This window comes from Fragaria vesca, linkage group LG2 (assembly GCF_000184155.1).
Source record: "Fragaria vesca subsp. vesca linkage group LG2, FraVesHawaii_1.0, whole genome shotgun sequence".
NCBI lineage: Eukaryota > Viridiplantae > Streptophyta > Magnoliopsida > Rosales > Rosaceae > Fragaria > Fragaria vesca.
The window spans coordinates 15,516,350-15,529,252 of record NC_020492.1 but is presented as its reverse complement, the minus strand read 5'-3'; the positions used below and the strand labels follow the sequence as shown (position 1 = coordinate 15,529,252).

Sequence of the window (12,903 nt, the reverse complement as noted above, 5' to 3'; positions counted from 1 at the left end):
TATTTTAGTCTATTTTGGTCGAGATTGATGTCATTTTGAAAGTTTAGGGATGAAACTGATTAAAAAAAAAAATGAGATATCGGACTGATTTTAGACCTAAAGTTCAAGGGAGTAAACTGAAATTTACTCTAAATATTATACCGGTTAATCTCATAAGTGAGAGAAGCATGTAGTAATTATTAACTCATTAGGCGCTCACACAACCGGTGTGCTAGCTTCTTGAGTTTGCTCTAGCTTCTCCAAACTGAAAATCCCACCGTGTATATATTATGACTATCTTCCAACCACTACTACCTAAATTTTTGGATTGTTAGCAAAATTAGCAAAAACAAAGGGGAAATGTGAGAGGATAAAAACCAACAACTTTTGTAATGTATCCAAGCATTTGAGATGTGATACTCAATGTCCCCCGCCCCTGCCTCCGCGCGCGCGCACATATTTTTATGATGTTCATATACAAGTTCTTTGCATCTGATTTATGCTTGCCTAGCCTTCTCTTTCGTGGATTATCGCAAATTAGAAAAGTGCGGTTAATATCGTTCAGTAATATTTAGAGCCGTTTTCAGTCAATTTACGGTTTACAGTGATTGGAATTAGTTTTAGGTTACATTCAGGGATACACAGTCGAATAACCTAAGGTCCTATATGATGTGGATGAAGGCGCATAAGGCATGATCAGGTTTGGTTGCGTGAAGCTAATTAATTAGTCATATTGTTAGCTAGTCGATCACCAATACTCCAATAGAGTCCATACTTTAGTTATGATTTCCCTAAAATATGCAAGATTCATTAGTACGTAAATAGGTTGCTTAATTATTATTCTTATTTTTGAACAATTAGAATAAGCAAGCTGGCTTAATATAAGTGGCCGGCCTATGAAACTCTCTTTGATAGCCTTGGCTCGATAGTCCTAGATCCAGGCCAGCATGAATATTCTGAAGCTCATTTTCAGACTAGTCTTTGGTAGGTTTTAATATTCTTAATTACCCTCACTCTTTCCTTAATTTCTGTTCATTTCAATTGGCTTTCTGATCTTAGTGTTCCTGCGCTTCGATCTTTAAATTTTGGGTTCTTTTTATACAGGAAATGTCATCGCTACGTTCTTCTTCTGGTCGCCAATGTAAGCATCAGAGTTAGATTTATGAAACTGAAACATACCAATTTAGATACTTTTTAATAGATTTTGGTGGTATTATTAGGAGTAAATTCAAGCAGATCATAACGAACAACTTTGCAGATCAGCTCTCAAGCATTTCATACCAGATCCATTTCTTCAAGTGCCTCTTTTCAGCTTGGTAAATATATATTAGCTTCACTCCTTTTACCTCTGTAGTGATTGAATGCATGCTGCTAATCTTCTGCAATTTTCTTATTTATTTATTTATTATTATTATTATTATTTTTGCAAATACTAACTTGTGAATTTGATCGTACGCAGCAAAAAGAAAAACAGGTATTGGTTGCCGTTTGTGTCACCAAACAGCAATTTGATATCAACCATGAATGGCATTGGTGCAGCTATTGAAGCCATCAACCTGTTCATCCCCATGATGTTCTCCCCGAAGAGTGAGAAGGACAAACTTCTTGAAGTGCTTGAGTTTGTATTCTTCTTTAAGCACGATGAGAAATGCAAAGAATTATCTCAACATTACACTAGATGATTTATGAAACGTTTCGGTGTAAATTAAAGTGATGGAAGAATAAGAAATCAAAACTATCTAGGATAATATAATTCGTCGATCACCATACATAGTTTGATATGAATATACGTCATGAGTGAAGTAATGGTTTCCAATGAGGATCAGACCAGAAGACTGGTTGATCATCTGTACGTACTTGTTTCAGAGTGATTCTCGTTTACAAACCAAGTGATATATATTGGAGGTAGTGAAGTAACAATTTTGGCGAACAAAATAAAAGGCAAGACTGTACAACCTAATCTGCTTAGTCTCTTGGAGAAAATATATCTAAAGATCGATCATTTTCATATGAGTGGATTTTTGTGCTTGGCATGTTTTTTGTTTTCAATTAAAAAGAAATTTAAACCATTTCTTGATTAATGCGTGTCATCCTAGCGCATGGGTCATGTTAATTCTCTCTATATATATGGTTCCAATTTTATCGGATATATATTACCGAAGGGACTTGTGCTTGCTTGATGCATATATTGTTGGAAAGCACACAATATATGCTTGTGGCCACAAGAAAATTAAAAGATTATATATGCTGTTTATTTCAAAAGAAACTTGGAGGTGCTAGCATGTATTGATATTAGTATTATGATTCTAGTTGTATTAGTACTAGTATACTAATGCTAGCTGGTATTATGATTCTAATGTTCATTATACAATATTCGTAGCTCGATTATCTTGTTTGGATTATATGCTAGTTACGTACGTTGTTGTTCCTCCACTTCGTACTTGATCGAATTTACGTGCATGCAAGATTAAATCACATTAGTTCATGTTCTCTTTCAGCTCACTACTCTTATTTCAGTGTTTTGTCCCTTGAAAAAATCCATCCTAATCATTCTTCATCCACTAAAAAAAAAATTGGGATCCATAAACGTCGATCGTACCCCGCCCCCCTATCTTCATTTGTTATTTCTCTTCTTCATTGATCCCTTTCGTTTTCTTTTGGTCCTCTTGGGGCACGATGTGGCACCAGGGAAGGGTCAATGCTACCTAATATGTTTGATTTTAACTGAAATTTCTCAATGAGACAGAGAATGCATATATATATATATATGGATTAATTATTCTTTCATAGTTTAAGACTTTGGGAATTTGGATTGCTTATCTTGTAACAATGAGGCTGAAAATAGTGAGTCGTGAGTCTTTTTGGTTCCTCATCCCACAATTGTGACCTGATTGAAGTCACAAGGAGTCCAAGATAGCATCAGAAAAGATTGAGTGTAATTAAGCTGCATCCAACAAATATGTATTACACTTTGGGTTAGGGTTTCAATGATTTAGATATTCTGGACTCAAATCTTCTAAAATATGAGTAATTTCTATCAGTTTAATTAAGTACGACGTCCAGATAGTAAGAACAAGAAATTCATAGGGTTTCTAAAACCCAAAGTGCAAAGTGTTAATCCCGGCCTCATGCGAAGGGCAAAGGCACAAATTTAGCCTTTGGTTCCGTCAGTCTAAGTATTGAGATTGATTACAAGGTGTACACCAACAAAAATCTCATCTAGTTTGCTTTTTTTCAGGACGTTAAGTAGTCAAGTTTGTTTCCCTTTGCTTAAATCTCTATTATGAAGCTTGTTTGTAAACAATGAAGCTATCGGTCATCGACTCATAATGCTTAGAGTCTCTGCTTAATATATATATATATATATATATATATAGTTATTATCCAGAGTGAAGCTTCACTTTGAAATTAAATAGTGAAGTTTTTTATTTGACTCACTTTTCGGTCATATTTCCACATCTCCACCGTTCAGTTTGTAAAACTTAATGTATAGATCACTTCTACCAAGTTTCATTGAATTTGATGATCGTTTAAGTTTTCATAATCGTTATTTACATAAACAGTTCTGAATAGACAGATTAATGCTCCGTTCGTTGATTTAATCTAATTCGATACCTTAATGATTACCAATTTGGATGAAACTTGGCAGGAGTGATCTATACATTAGGTTCTACAAACTGAACGGTAGAGATGTGAAAATATGACCGAAAAGTGAGTCAAATAAGAAACTTCACACTTTAATTTCAAAGGAAAGTTTCGCTCTCTCTGGATATGAACTGTATATATATATATATATATATATATATATATTTACTGTACGAACAAACGATATACATATATGTTGGTCATTGATAATACAAATTTTGTTTTGACTAAAATAAAAAAGTAGTAATTAACATGGGAAACTGTCACATCCTAGGACCCATTCCGCCGTAACACGATATTGTCCGTTTTGGGCCCACCGGCCCTCACGGTTTTGTTTCCGGCAGCTCAGGAGCAGCTTTCCAGTAGGTCACCCATCCTGGGATTGCTCTAGCATCAACATGCTTAACCTCGAAGTACCCATCCCCTCTGAAGCCGCTGAGCCACCAAAAGGCCTCGTTTTAGATTGGAGGTGGGCATGTACATATACAGCACATAACCCCTCTCCGTTTGGCCGATGTGGGATATTACATAAACAATTAACACAGCCCTAACCAATTTTCGTTTTTACAAAGACGCTATGCTCCGACTTTGGGGGAGCGCTTTAGGGTTTCATTGCAAACTTTTTCCAACGGCGGCTGTGCACACTGTGTTAAGCCGACCAACCAATGGTCAGTTATCAACGATGGCGATTCAGGAAGGAGGAATCCTCTCTAATGGCGACATCGGGATCCGAACCAATCTAGTGCTTCAGCCATGGCAGTAATTTGTTGAGGTTGAGAGCAAGTTCAATGGGACTAAACCGATGTTTGTGACATCGACGAAGATGGCCGGAGGGATTGGTTCTAGATCAACGACTTTGATGGCGTCGACAACAAGACTCGTTGGCTGGAATTTAGCTTGGAGTTCTTTGTGGTTGCCTCCTAGACGAGAATCAAATCGAGAGGTCGCGTCCCAATCTCTGATGGTGTTTCCGACTCAGATTGTGAATTGTGGTGCTAAGTTTGACTGGATCTAGTCAGCCGGCATGGTGCGATGTTTTGCCTCCCAATGCCAGGATCGAACTTGGATCTAGACCCAAGTCTTTGGGCTTGCATCTGGACTTCAGTCGTGAGAGATGAGCTTGATGATGGCGCCGGCGTGGAAGTTATCTAGCAAAGATCTATGCAGATCTGATAGGGTCTTGGACTGGGCTTGGGTTCTTGGGCCTAAGTTTAGCCCAAAGCCCATGTCAGTTTTGGACTTGGGCTTATGGGCATGTGTTTAACGCACCAAAACATGCATTCAATGATTCGAAAAGAGAGGTTTTGTGGTGCTCTGCTCCAACACTCCCCTAAGCCCTGATCCAAAGGGCAAAATAAAAATGTAGCGGGTGTCTATGCGGTTTGGAGTTTGGCAGACTATGCGAATTAGCTACATCTAGATGGTTATATATGGCTTAGAGTACCGCAATTGAGCGCCTTGACTCCAGTCTTATGTTTCCCTGATATTTTTTTGTATCTAATTTTATCCTCTGCTAAGCTCACGAATAAGGGAGCTCAATGTCTAATGTAATGACACTATTGTGATCATTGTACTCTAACTATTCTAGCTTTTGACTATATATTTGATGATTACTTAAAAATAAAAAAAAAAGAGCCCTTTTGGTTTGTATTTTGCGCTTTTTTTTTTGTTAACAATTGATCCATTAATCAAGTTACATTTTGGCATCTGAGACACGCCGCGCAAGGAGGCAACAACGTTCGCTCTTGGCGCTGCCGAGTTGTTGGCCTGACGATGACGATGACCCGGTGAGGGTGCAGTGGCGGCGCACGGAGAGATCGACGAGAGTGGAGTGGAAGCGCTCGGGGAGATTTGTTTACGACAACTACAGTGAGGTCGAGAACGACTGGTTCCTTCCCAGATTCCTGTGTTCAAACTTGGACCTGGTCTTGGACTCTCCTTTTGGGCTTTAGGTTAATCTATTTTATTTCTGTTTTAAGTGGTTTATTCTATTTAGTTTTTAATTATTTACTACTTTCAATAAGAAGATGTGGGTCTTGTCCCAGTTTGCGTTTCTTGCATACCATGTATGTTCTAGGTGGGCGGCGAGTTCCTTACTTTGTCAAATGGTCGCAGCCCCTAGTGGCAGGATGAAATTTAGTATCACTGGTACTATCTTCCAGGGGCAACATGGTAGGAAAGCTGTTAAACATAGTAACTTATGGCTCTGTATGAGCATTGTCTTTCTGGTATGTCGCCAAATTTGTAAAGCAAATGGAGTTAGCCAATGACGCACTCCTTGCTAAATGGTGCTTGTTAGAATGCATAGGATTAAAAACTCCTGATATTATTTTGGGATGTTTAGGCAATTTGAGGTTTAGGCTCTATTTGGGATGTTTAGGCAATTTGAGGTTTAGGCTCTATCGCCCCCCCCCCCCCCCCCCCCCTTTCCTTCTTTGTGTTCTATGGTTTTGTTAATGGTTAAGGCATAAGAGCGACCGCTTAGTTCTAATTAAAAAAAAAAAAAAAAAAACATCCATAGTTCTTGTTGGCAATCTATTTATACATACTATTTTGTTGTCATGCACATAAACAAAGTTTGGAATTGATATACTCCTAGATTCTTAGTTGTGTATCTAGCTAGCTACGATTGGAAATGGAGCCGGTTGGGAGTGGGAGGAGCCTTCATTGCGACGTATGAATAGTCCATGTGTTGCATAAGTTTACTGTGCTTTTCAGAATTTCAGATAAGAAATCGAAGGCTCATGTTACAATCTCTATTGCTTTATGTTAAAAAATAATGAGCCTTTTGGAATTGATGTAGTCCTAGATTCTTAGTTGTGTATCTAGCTAGCTACAATTGGAAATGGAGCCGGTTGGGAGTGGGAGGGGTCTTCATTGCGTCGTATGAATGGTCCATGTATTGCATAAGTTTATTCTGTTTTTCAAAATTTCAGATGAGAAATCGAAGGCTCATGTTATAATCTCTATTGCTTTATGTTATAAAATAATGAGCCTTCTACTAAGATCGTGAATCCCTTCGTCGATCGAACAATCCACAAGTTTCCTCTCTTCTTTTCTCCACATTGTTTCTTCAAATGCTAAGTTTTTCATTACTGAAATTGTTTCTTTTTGGTACTCTTCTCTTTTTTGACACGCCACATAACAAGTATAATTCTTATTTAAATAATTAAATACATGTATATTCGTCTACCAGTCATATAACATCAATAAACACACACATACAAATCTTAAAAAATCAATTGAAGGATAAAATCAAGGCTTCACGCAGCATCTTTAGAGGATAGAGCCGAAAATGAGGACAACCTTCATCCAAGATTCAAAAGTCGCTCCCAAATTATTACATGTCTTGAACTTAGCTAAGAAATGCACACATACGAAGCAATACTTAAAAACGTTATGGCGTAAACCGAGTTATTCTTGTGCTAATATTCTACCTGAAAACCCACATAAGGTTTTTGTAATCTGAAACTTCAAATTGAGTGATAATTTGGGTCACACAATAATAATGGTGTGGTTACTAGAGTACCTTTTGACAGTGTTACTGTTTTACCCAAAAAAAAAGGGCGCAGTACGTACGTAGCTGCATATAGTGAGTTGTATTGCCAAATAAAAGCTATCAACAATATTTACTGCAACAGTCTCCACTAGTCACTAGTTTGTCTTTTTTCTCTCTATATAAACCCTCGCCCCTTATTCTCTCATGTCACAACTTCCTCCTCACTCACCCACCCTATAACCTCTCTCTCTCTCTCAGTTTCTCTCCATTTCGCATCTCTCTCTTTCCGCATCAGAGCCTCCATATATGGAAGACGTCGTCAAGTTCTTGTTCGGCATCTTCGGTGCGTTCTCTCTCTCTCTCTCTCTCTCTCTCTCATCGATATTCTTCACTACTTTTTCTGGTTTTTGATTTCTCTCCCTTCACTAACTTGTTCTTCGAATTCGTTGTTTCTGTGCAGGTAATGCCACCGCTCTCTTCCTCTTCTTGTCGCCGACGTAAGCTTCTCTCTCTCTCTCTCTCTTTCATTTTCTTGAAGCCAGCTAGCTAGCTTTGATGTTGAAATCTGTGAACAATTTCTGGTTTTGATACACAGGATCACATTCAAGAGAATCGTCAAGAACAGATCCACCGAGCAGTTCTCCGGCATTCCTTACGTCATGACTCTCCTCAACTGCCTCCTCTCCGCTTGGTACTCTCTCTCTCTCTAACCGCCTCTCTGCAACACCGCCTAGTTTTACCGTTTTGCCCCTCTCTGCGGCTAAAGCTTTCTTGTCTGTTAGTTACGGAAACAAGATAAAATGACGTTTTCATTCCCGTGAGAGCAGCAGAGTAGCAGCGTCATGGTTTCAGTGTGACATGATTTTAATTTTCGCGAAATTAGATTTCTGCCCCATATAGTTTTGTTTAATTATAAACTGGCCACGGTTTTGATCAAAACAGGTACGGCTTGCCGTTTGTGTCGCCGAACAACATTCTGGTGAGCACCATTAACGGCACCGGCGCTGTAATCGAGTCCGTCTACGTGTTGATCTTCATAGCCTTTGCTCCGAAGAAAGAGAAGGCCAAGATTCTGGGGCTCTTCACTTTTGTGCTGGCGGTCTTCTCCATCGTGGCTTTGGTTTCCGTTTTTGCCCTTCACGGCAACTCCAGGAAGCTCTTCTGCGGTTTCGCCGCCGCCATCTTCTCCATCGTCATGTACGGCTCGCCTCTCTCCATCATGGTAACTTTTCCTGCCTTCTTCTATTTTTAACTGATAGCCTGTTGTGGTAAATTTGGAAAGTTACTGTAGTGATGAATGGTAAATTGTGCAGAGGACTGTGGTGAAAACGAAGAGTGTGGAGTTCATGCCATTCTTCATGTCGCTGTTTGTGTTCTTGTGTGGCACTTCCTGGTTCGTCTATGGGCTTCTCGGCCATGACCCATTTGTAGCTGTAAGTTTTTACTTGATTATGTCCTCCTTTGATTTTTTGTGTTACTAGATTTGAGTAATTAATGAAAGGTGAAAAAAGTTGAGATTTGGGTAGATTTTATTATATTTCAAATGAAGAAAGAAACCAAAAACCCTGTGTGGAAATGTTTAGTTAAATTGGGCAGAAATGGCTTTTGGAAGTAGTAGAAATGTGAGATCATATAGTGATGGAGATGAGTGTTATGGTGTGTGCAGGTGCCAAATGGGTTTGGGTGTGCTTTGGGGGCATTGCAGCTCATCTTGTACTTCTTCTACCGTGACATCAAGAAGCAGCAGCCTAGTGCTGAAGACAGTGTGGAGCTGGGACTCGAAAAGCCTCACCAATCGAAGCAAGCAAACGGCGTTAATGGTGTCTAAGATGGGCGTGGCATCTGAAATTGCTGCATTTCTCACTTGGTGGTGTGGCTAGTTAGTTCATGTTTTTCTTACTCATGATTTGAGTGAGTACTAATGGCAATGTCAATTTTAGAGTCTGATGGAATTGACCGTATAGAAACAAATGTGGGATTGTTGGTATTGCTTTTCAGTTCAATCATGCATATGTACTGCTTTCATGAGTAACAAGGACAAATATTACTTTGCTGAATTTTTGCTTGTTCTTTTTGCATTTTATTGTTCAGTGTGTGACCAAGTTGATGATCACGTAAGAATTTCAAATATCCACAAACTTCATATGAAAGTTTAAAGATTATTCGACAATATGCAGGCGATAGAAACATGAACACAAGTGTAATCTTCTACATGTCAACGTCTCATAAAATTAAACGTAACCTAATTTAAGTGATTCATATTAAGCTCGAATTATTTAGCTCATTCTCTGATATCATATTGAACTCTTGAGCACTAGTGTCTTTGGAACATTATTAATGGTGAACGGTGGCCGTTGGGATTGCCGTGCGAAACATGGTCCAAAGAGGGGTGACACTGACCCTTAGGGACTCATTGGCTTAGCTAGTCCTTCAGTCACACGTTATTGTGGTATAGTTTGATTCTTGTTTTCAATTTTTGGAATGACAAAAACCAAATCCGATAGTGATGGGATTGAATTAATACAAACAAAATGCAGAGGCATGCTGTTGCATCACCTAGCTCGATGCTTCAGTAATTCCGTCGTGGCTGAGATGATCAGTACTTTCTGATGCCAAAATAATATGGGGGTGTGTCTGTGAGTGAAGTATCAAAAGGTAGAGAAAACTTGTCGTTTCCATTTCAAATACCTGTAGTGAGATGGACAAGGACCTGAGAATTACGGGCGGTGGAGTATGCCAATTTTCCCTGTGGTATCTCAGTTCTGTCATGATTAAGATTTAGATTCCCTAGAACATGTGAACATGGAGAGACCACAATTTGGCGAATTAGCTTGCTTATCAGGTAAATTTGTAAAATTCAAGTAGTTTCATCGGATATGATTCTTCAAACACTTTGTCTCTACTTATTTTCATCGGATCACAATGCCGAACATGAGATGCATCTGTCATTTTGATGGAAAAAAATTAAGAGGCGATTTGCCTAAACCACTTTGGGTTAGAGATATTGAACAAGCAGAGCTGGTTACAATGTCTTGGTCTCTTTGCACCTCCCTGACTTCTTCTACATCTTTTGTATGTAGTTCTGTGCATGTCTAAATTTCCAGGGCATCCAAAGAGGGTGCATATATAGATGGAGCAGCTAAGCTTTTGATGGCTCCACATAAATTTAGAAGGGATGTTTGTAAGGCATCCCTTGGACCGATTCAACTCAACAGTACGTGCATGACGGGTCAGTTACTCAACACGTGTAAAATGAGAATCAAAAGATATGTTCAGGCGGAAGCATTTTTATATCATCTTTGTTTTGAAAACGTTTTGTTGTCTATGCCAGCTCACACGTAAACACATATTTAGCATAACCTTGAGGAACACTTTATAACATTATGTTTCTGATTAATTAGGAGATTCCGTATAGAAACGTACTTTTCATCATGATGAGTTCTGCAGGATTTCACCACAAGAAAGTCGATCTAGTCCTTGTAGCAAAAGAATTAATGATGGAGTTCTTTTTCAGATTAAAATGTCAACTTATTTATTAATTTAGTACTTCTGCCTTTCATGTTGTATGTTGCGATGGTTGGCTCTGCTTATCGTCAAGTTAATGGCTCTAGTGGTCTTGTTGCTGCTAGTAAAGCTGATGTGATCAAATGGATTCATCATGCCCCAGACTGGGTCAGACTCAAATTTGATGGCTCTATGATGAACTCCTCTGATGCTGCTGGGTTTGTCATTACAAATTTCTCTAGTGATCCTCTAGTTGCTGGTGCTCGTCGACTCCATCCCTCAAGTGTCCCTGTTGCCGAGTGTCATGCTCTTAGAGATGGTCTTCTGGCTGCCAAATGATTCAACCACAAGAACTTTGTTGTTGAAGGTGACTCTCTTATAGTCATCCAGTGTGTGCAAGGGTCCTTGTTGGTTCCTTGAAGGATCAAGTCTATCGTCCATGACATTGCTACTTTAGCAAAATGGTTTGATAACATCTCCTTCTCTCATATCTTTCGAAAAGCAAACTTTCTCGGTGACGCGCTTGCAGATTTGGGTCACTCTCTCACTAACCCGAAGATTTGGTGCAATATCATTCCTGCTCAAGCTTATATTGCCTTGCATTTAGATGTGATTCAAGTTAGGTGTCTGAAAGACTTCTTGTTGTAATTTTTTTTTTTCTCCTAACAAAAAAACTAATTTATTGATCATGTAAATTACACATAAGGCGAATCAATTAGAGTTTTTTTTTTTTATTAAGACGAATCACTTAGAGAATTACCTGTGCAATTCAACTTTACTGTAAACAATGAAACAGATCCATAACTATTTACAACGTACACCTACGAGAATCAAAATGGCATAGCTGCTGCAGCATATCCAAAAAACAATATTTCGAGGGAAAGGAGAGGACGAAGTGACGAACCTCAGCATCCAGTAGTGTATAATTTCAACATGGTGTGTCATCAACATGAACACTTATTCAACAGCTTCCCTACAAAGAAAAACACGTACTTCAACAAAAGGAGTTCTAACAGGAAAAAAAAAAAAAACTAAAAATTAAAACCTTGAGATCTTGGCCCAGTTACAAATGCAACCTGTACCAAAGAGAGCAGGCCCAATTAAGAGGGACTGTTGCACCTGCAGCCACCATTTGCCGTACGGCCCGTACCTGCCATTGCTCATGCTTCTTACTCCTGCCACCGTGCAGCCATCCACTCCAGGCCACCACAGCAACCGACCCACGCAGCCCTTATCTTCAGCTTGTGATCACTAAGGTCGCCACAGCAACCGCACCTGCCATTTACTATGGTCGCCTGTCATGGCTTTCCTGGAATATGCAGATCATGGTGCACTCACTCTCAAAGTTCGTTAGATTGGGATATATAAGCCCAGGAAGTATTTGCTAGAAAATTGACTACGACAGAGAACGGCTGGGACGTATAAACCTCTAATTTGTCTTTCCAGGAGAGCTTGATCAAAGGATTAATCCGAATACCTAAAACACAATCCACCACCCCATATATATCCTCAGTGCAATCTCTCCAATGGCAGCTGTTTCTTCTCCTACGTACCTATCGCCATCAAAAACCTTGTCATTTTTGACTGAAATAGCTTTGTGTACACCAAACTGGAAGCTTAGAACACAATCGATCGATCAAGAAGTTGGTAGTTCCTGGGATATTGCTTTTATTAGAAATCCTTACCGACCTAGCTTCAAACAATTTTACTCCTGCCAACTTACCAAGTGACTTATCCAAAGTTCCAAACAATCATGAAATCAATCTAATAAGGATTGAAATCCTTGTCTTTTTACTGGGACTGCCATATCCGTCTTCATGGAAAGGCAGAGTTTGTATTCCTAACAAGGATATATATTGATAAGGCCGGCTTGATATGCATGTGTTGCAACATTAGACTCAAAAGTACTCACTAATTTCTCATTGAAATTTTCTGTCTTGAAATTCAAGATCGACTGAGAGCCTCCTGAATCTTTGTTCTCTAATTACTAATTAGACTGTCATCTGCAAACAATTAATATTAGAAATTCTTTTTCTCTAAACCCTAGCTAGTACGACTGCCCTATATATATATTGATCACCTGATCGGCATAAGAAGTATCATGAAGTAAAGGGATTCATAAATCCTAATATCAGATCTTCAGTACCCCATTATTTGGTGTGTGTTTCACTCATTTAGTCCAATCCAATCGAACCTCAATTATGCAATTTATGCTCTAATATAAAAACAACTTGGACTTGCATCTATATATCTCAGCTAGGCAATGCAGTAGTCAT

General features: G+C 39.0%; 1 protein-coding gene across 1 annotated transcript; it reads left to right on the top strand.

Moving 5' to 3' along the window:
- The first annotated feature begins 7,329 nt into the window (after positions 1 to 7,329).
- LOC101293542 (bidirectional sugar transporter SWEET1-like) lies at positions 7,330 to 9,180 on the top strand. The gene is made up of 6 exons (XM_004290541.1): positions 7,330 to 7,466; positions 7,584 to 7,620; positions 7,719 to 7,814; positions 8,066 to 8,345; positions 8,437 to 8,556; positions 8,790 to 9,180. Exons 1-6 carry the CDS (start codon positions 7,430 to 7,432, stop codon positions 8,949 to 8,951), a joined length of 732 nt encoding a protein of 243 aa, XP_004290589.1. The 5' UTR covers positions 7,330 to 7,429; the 3' UTR covers positions 8,952 to 9,180.
- Positions 9,181 to 12,903: the final 3,723 nt, after the last annotated feature.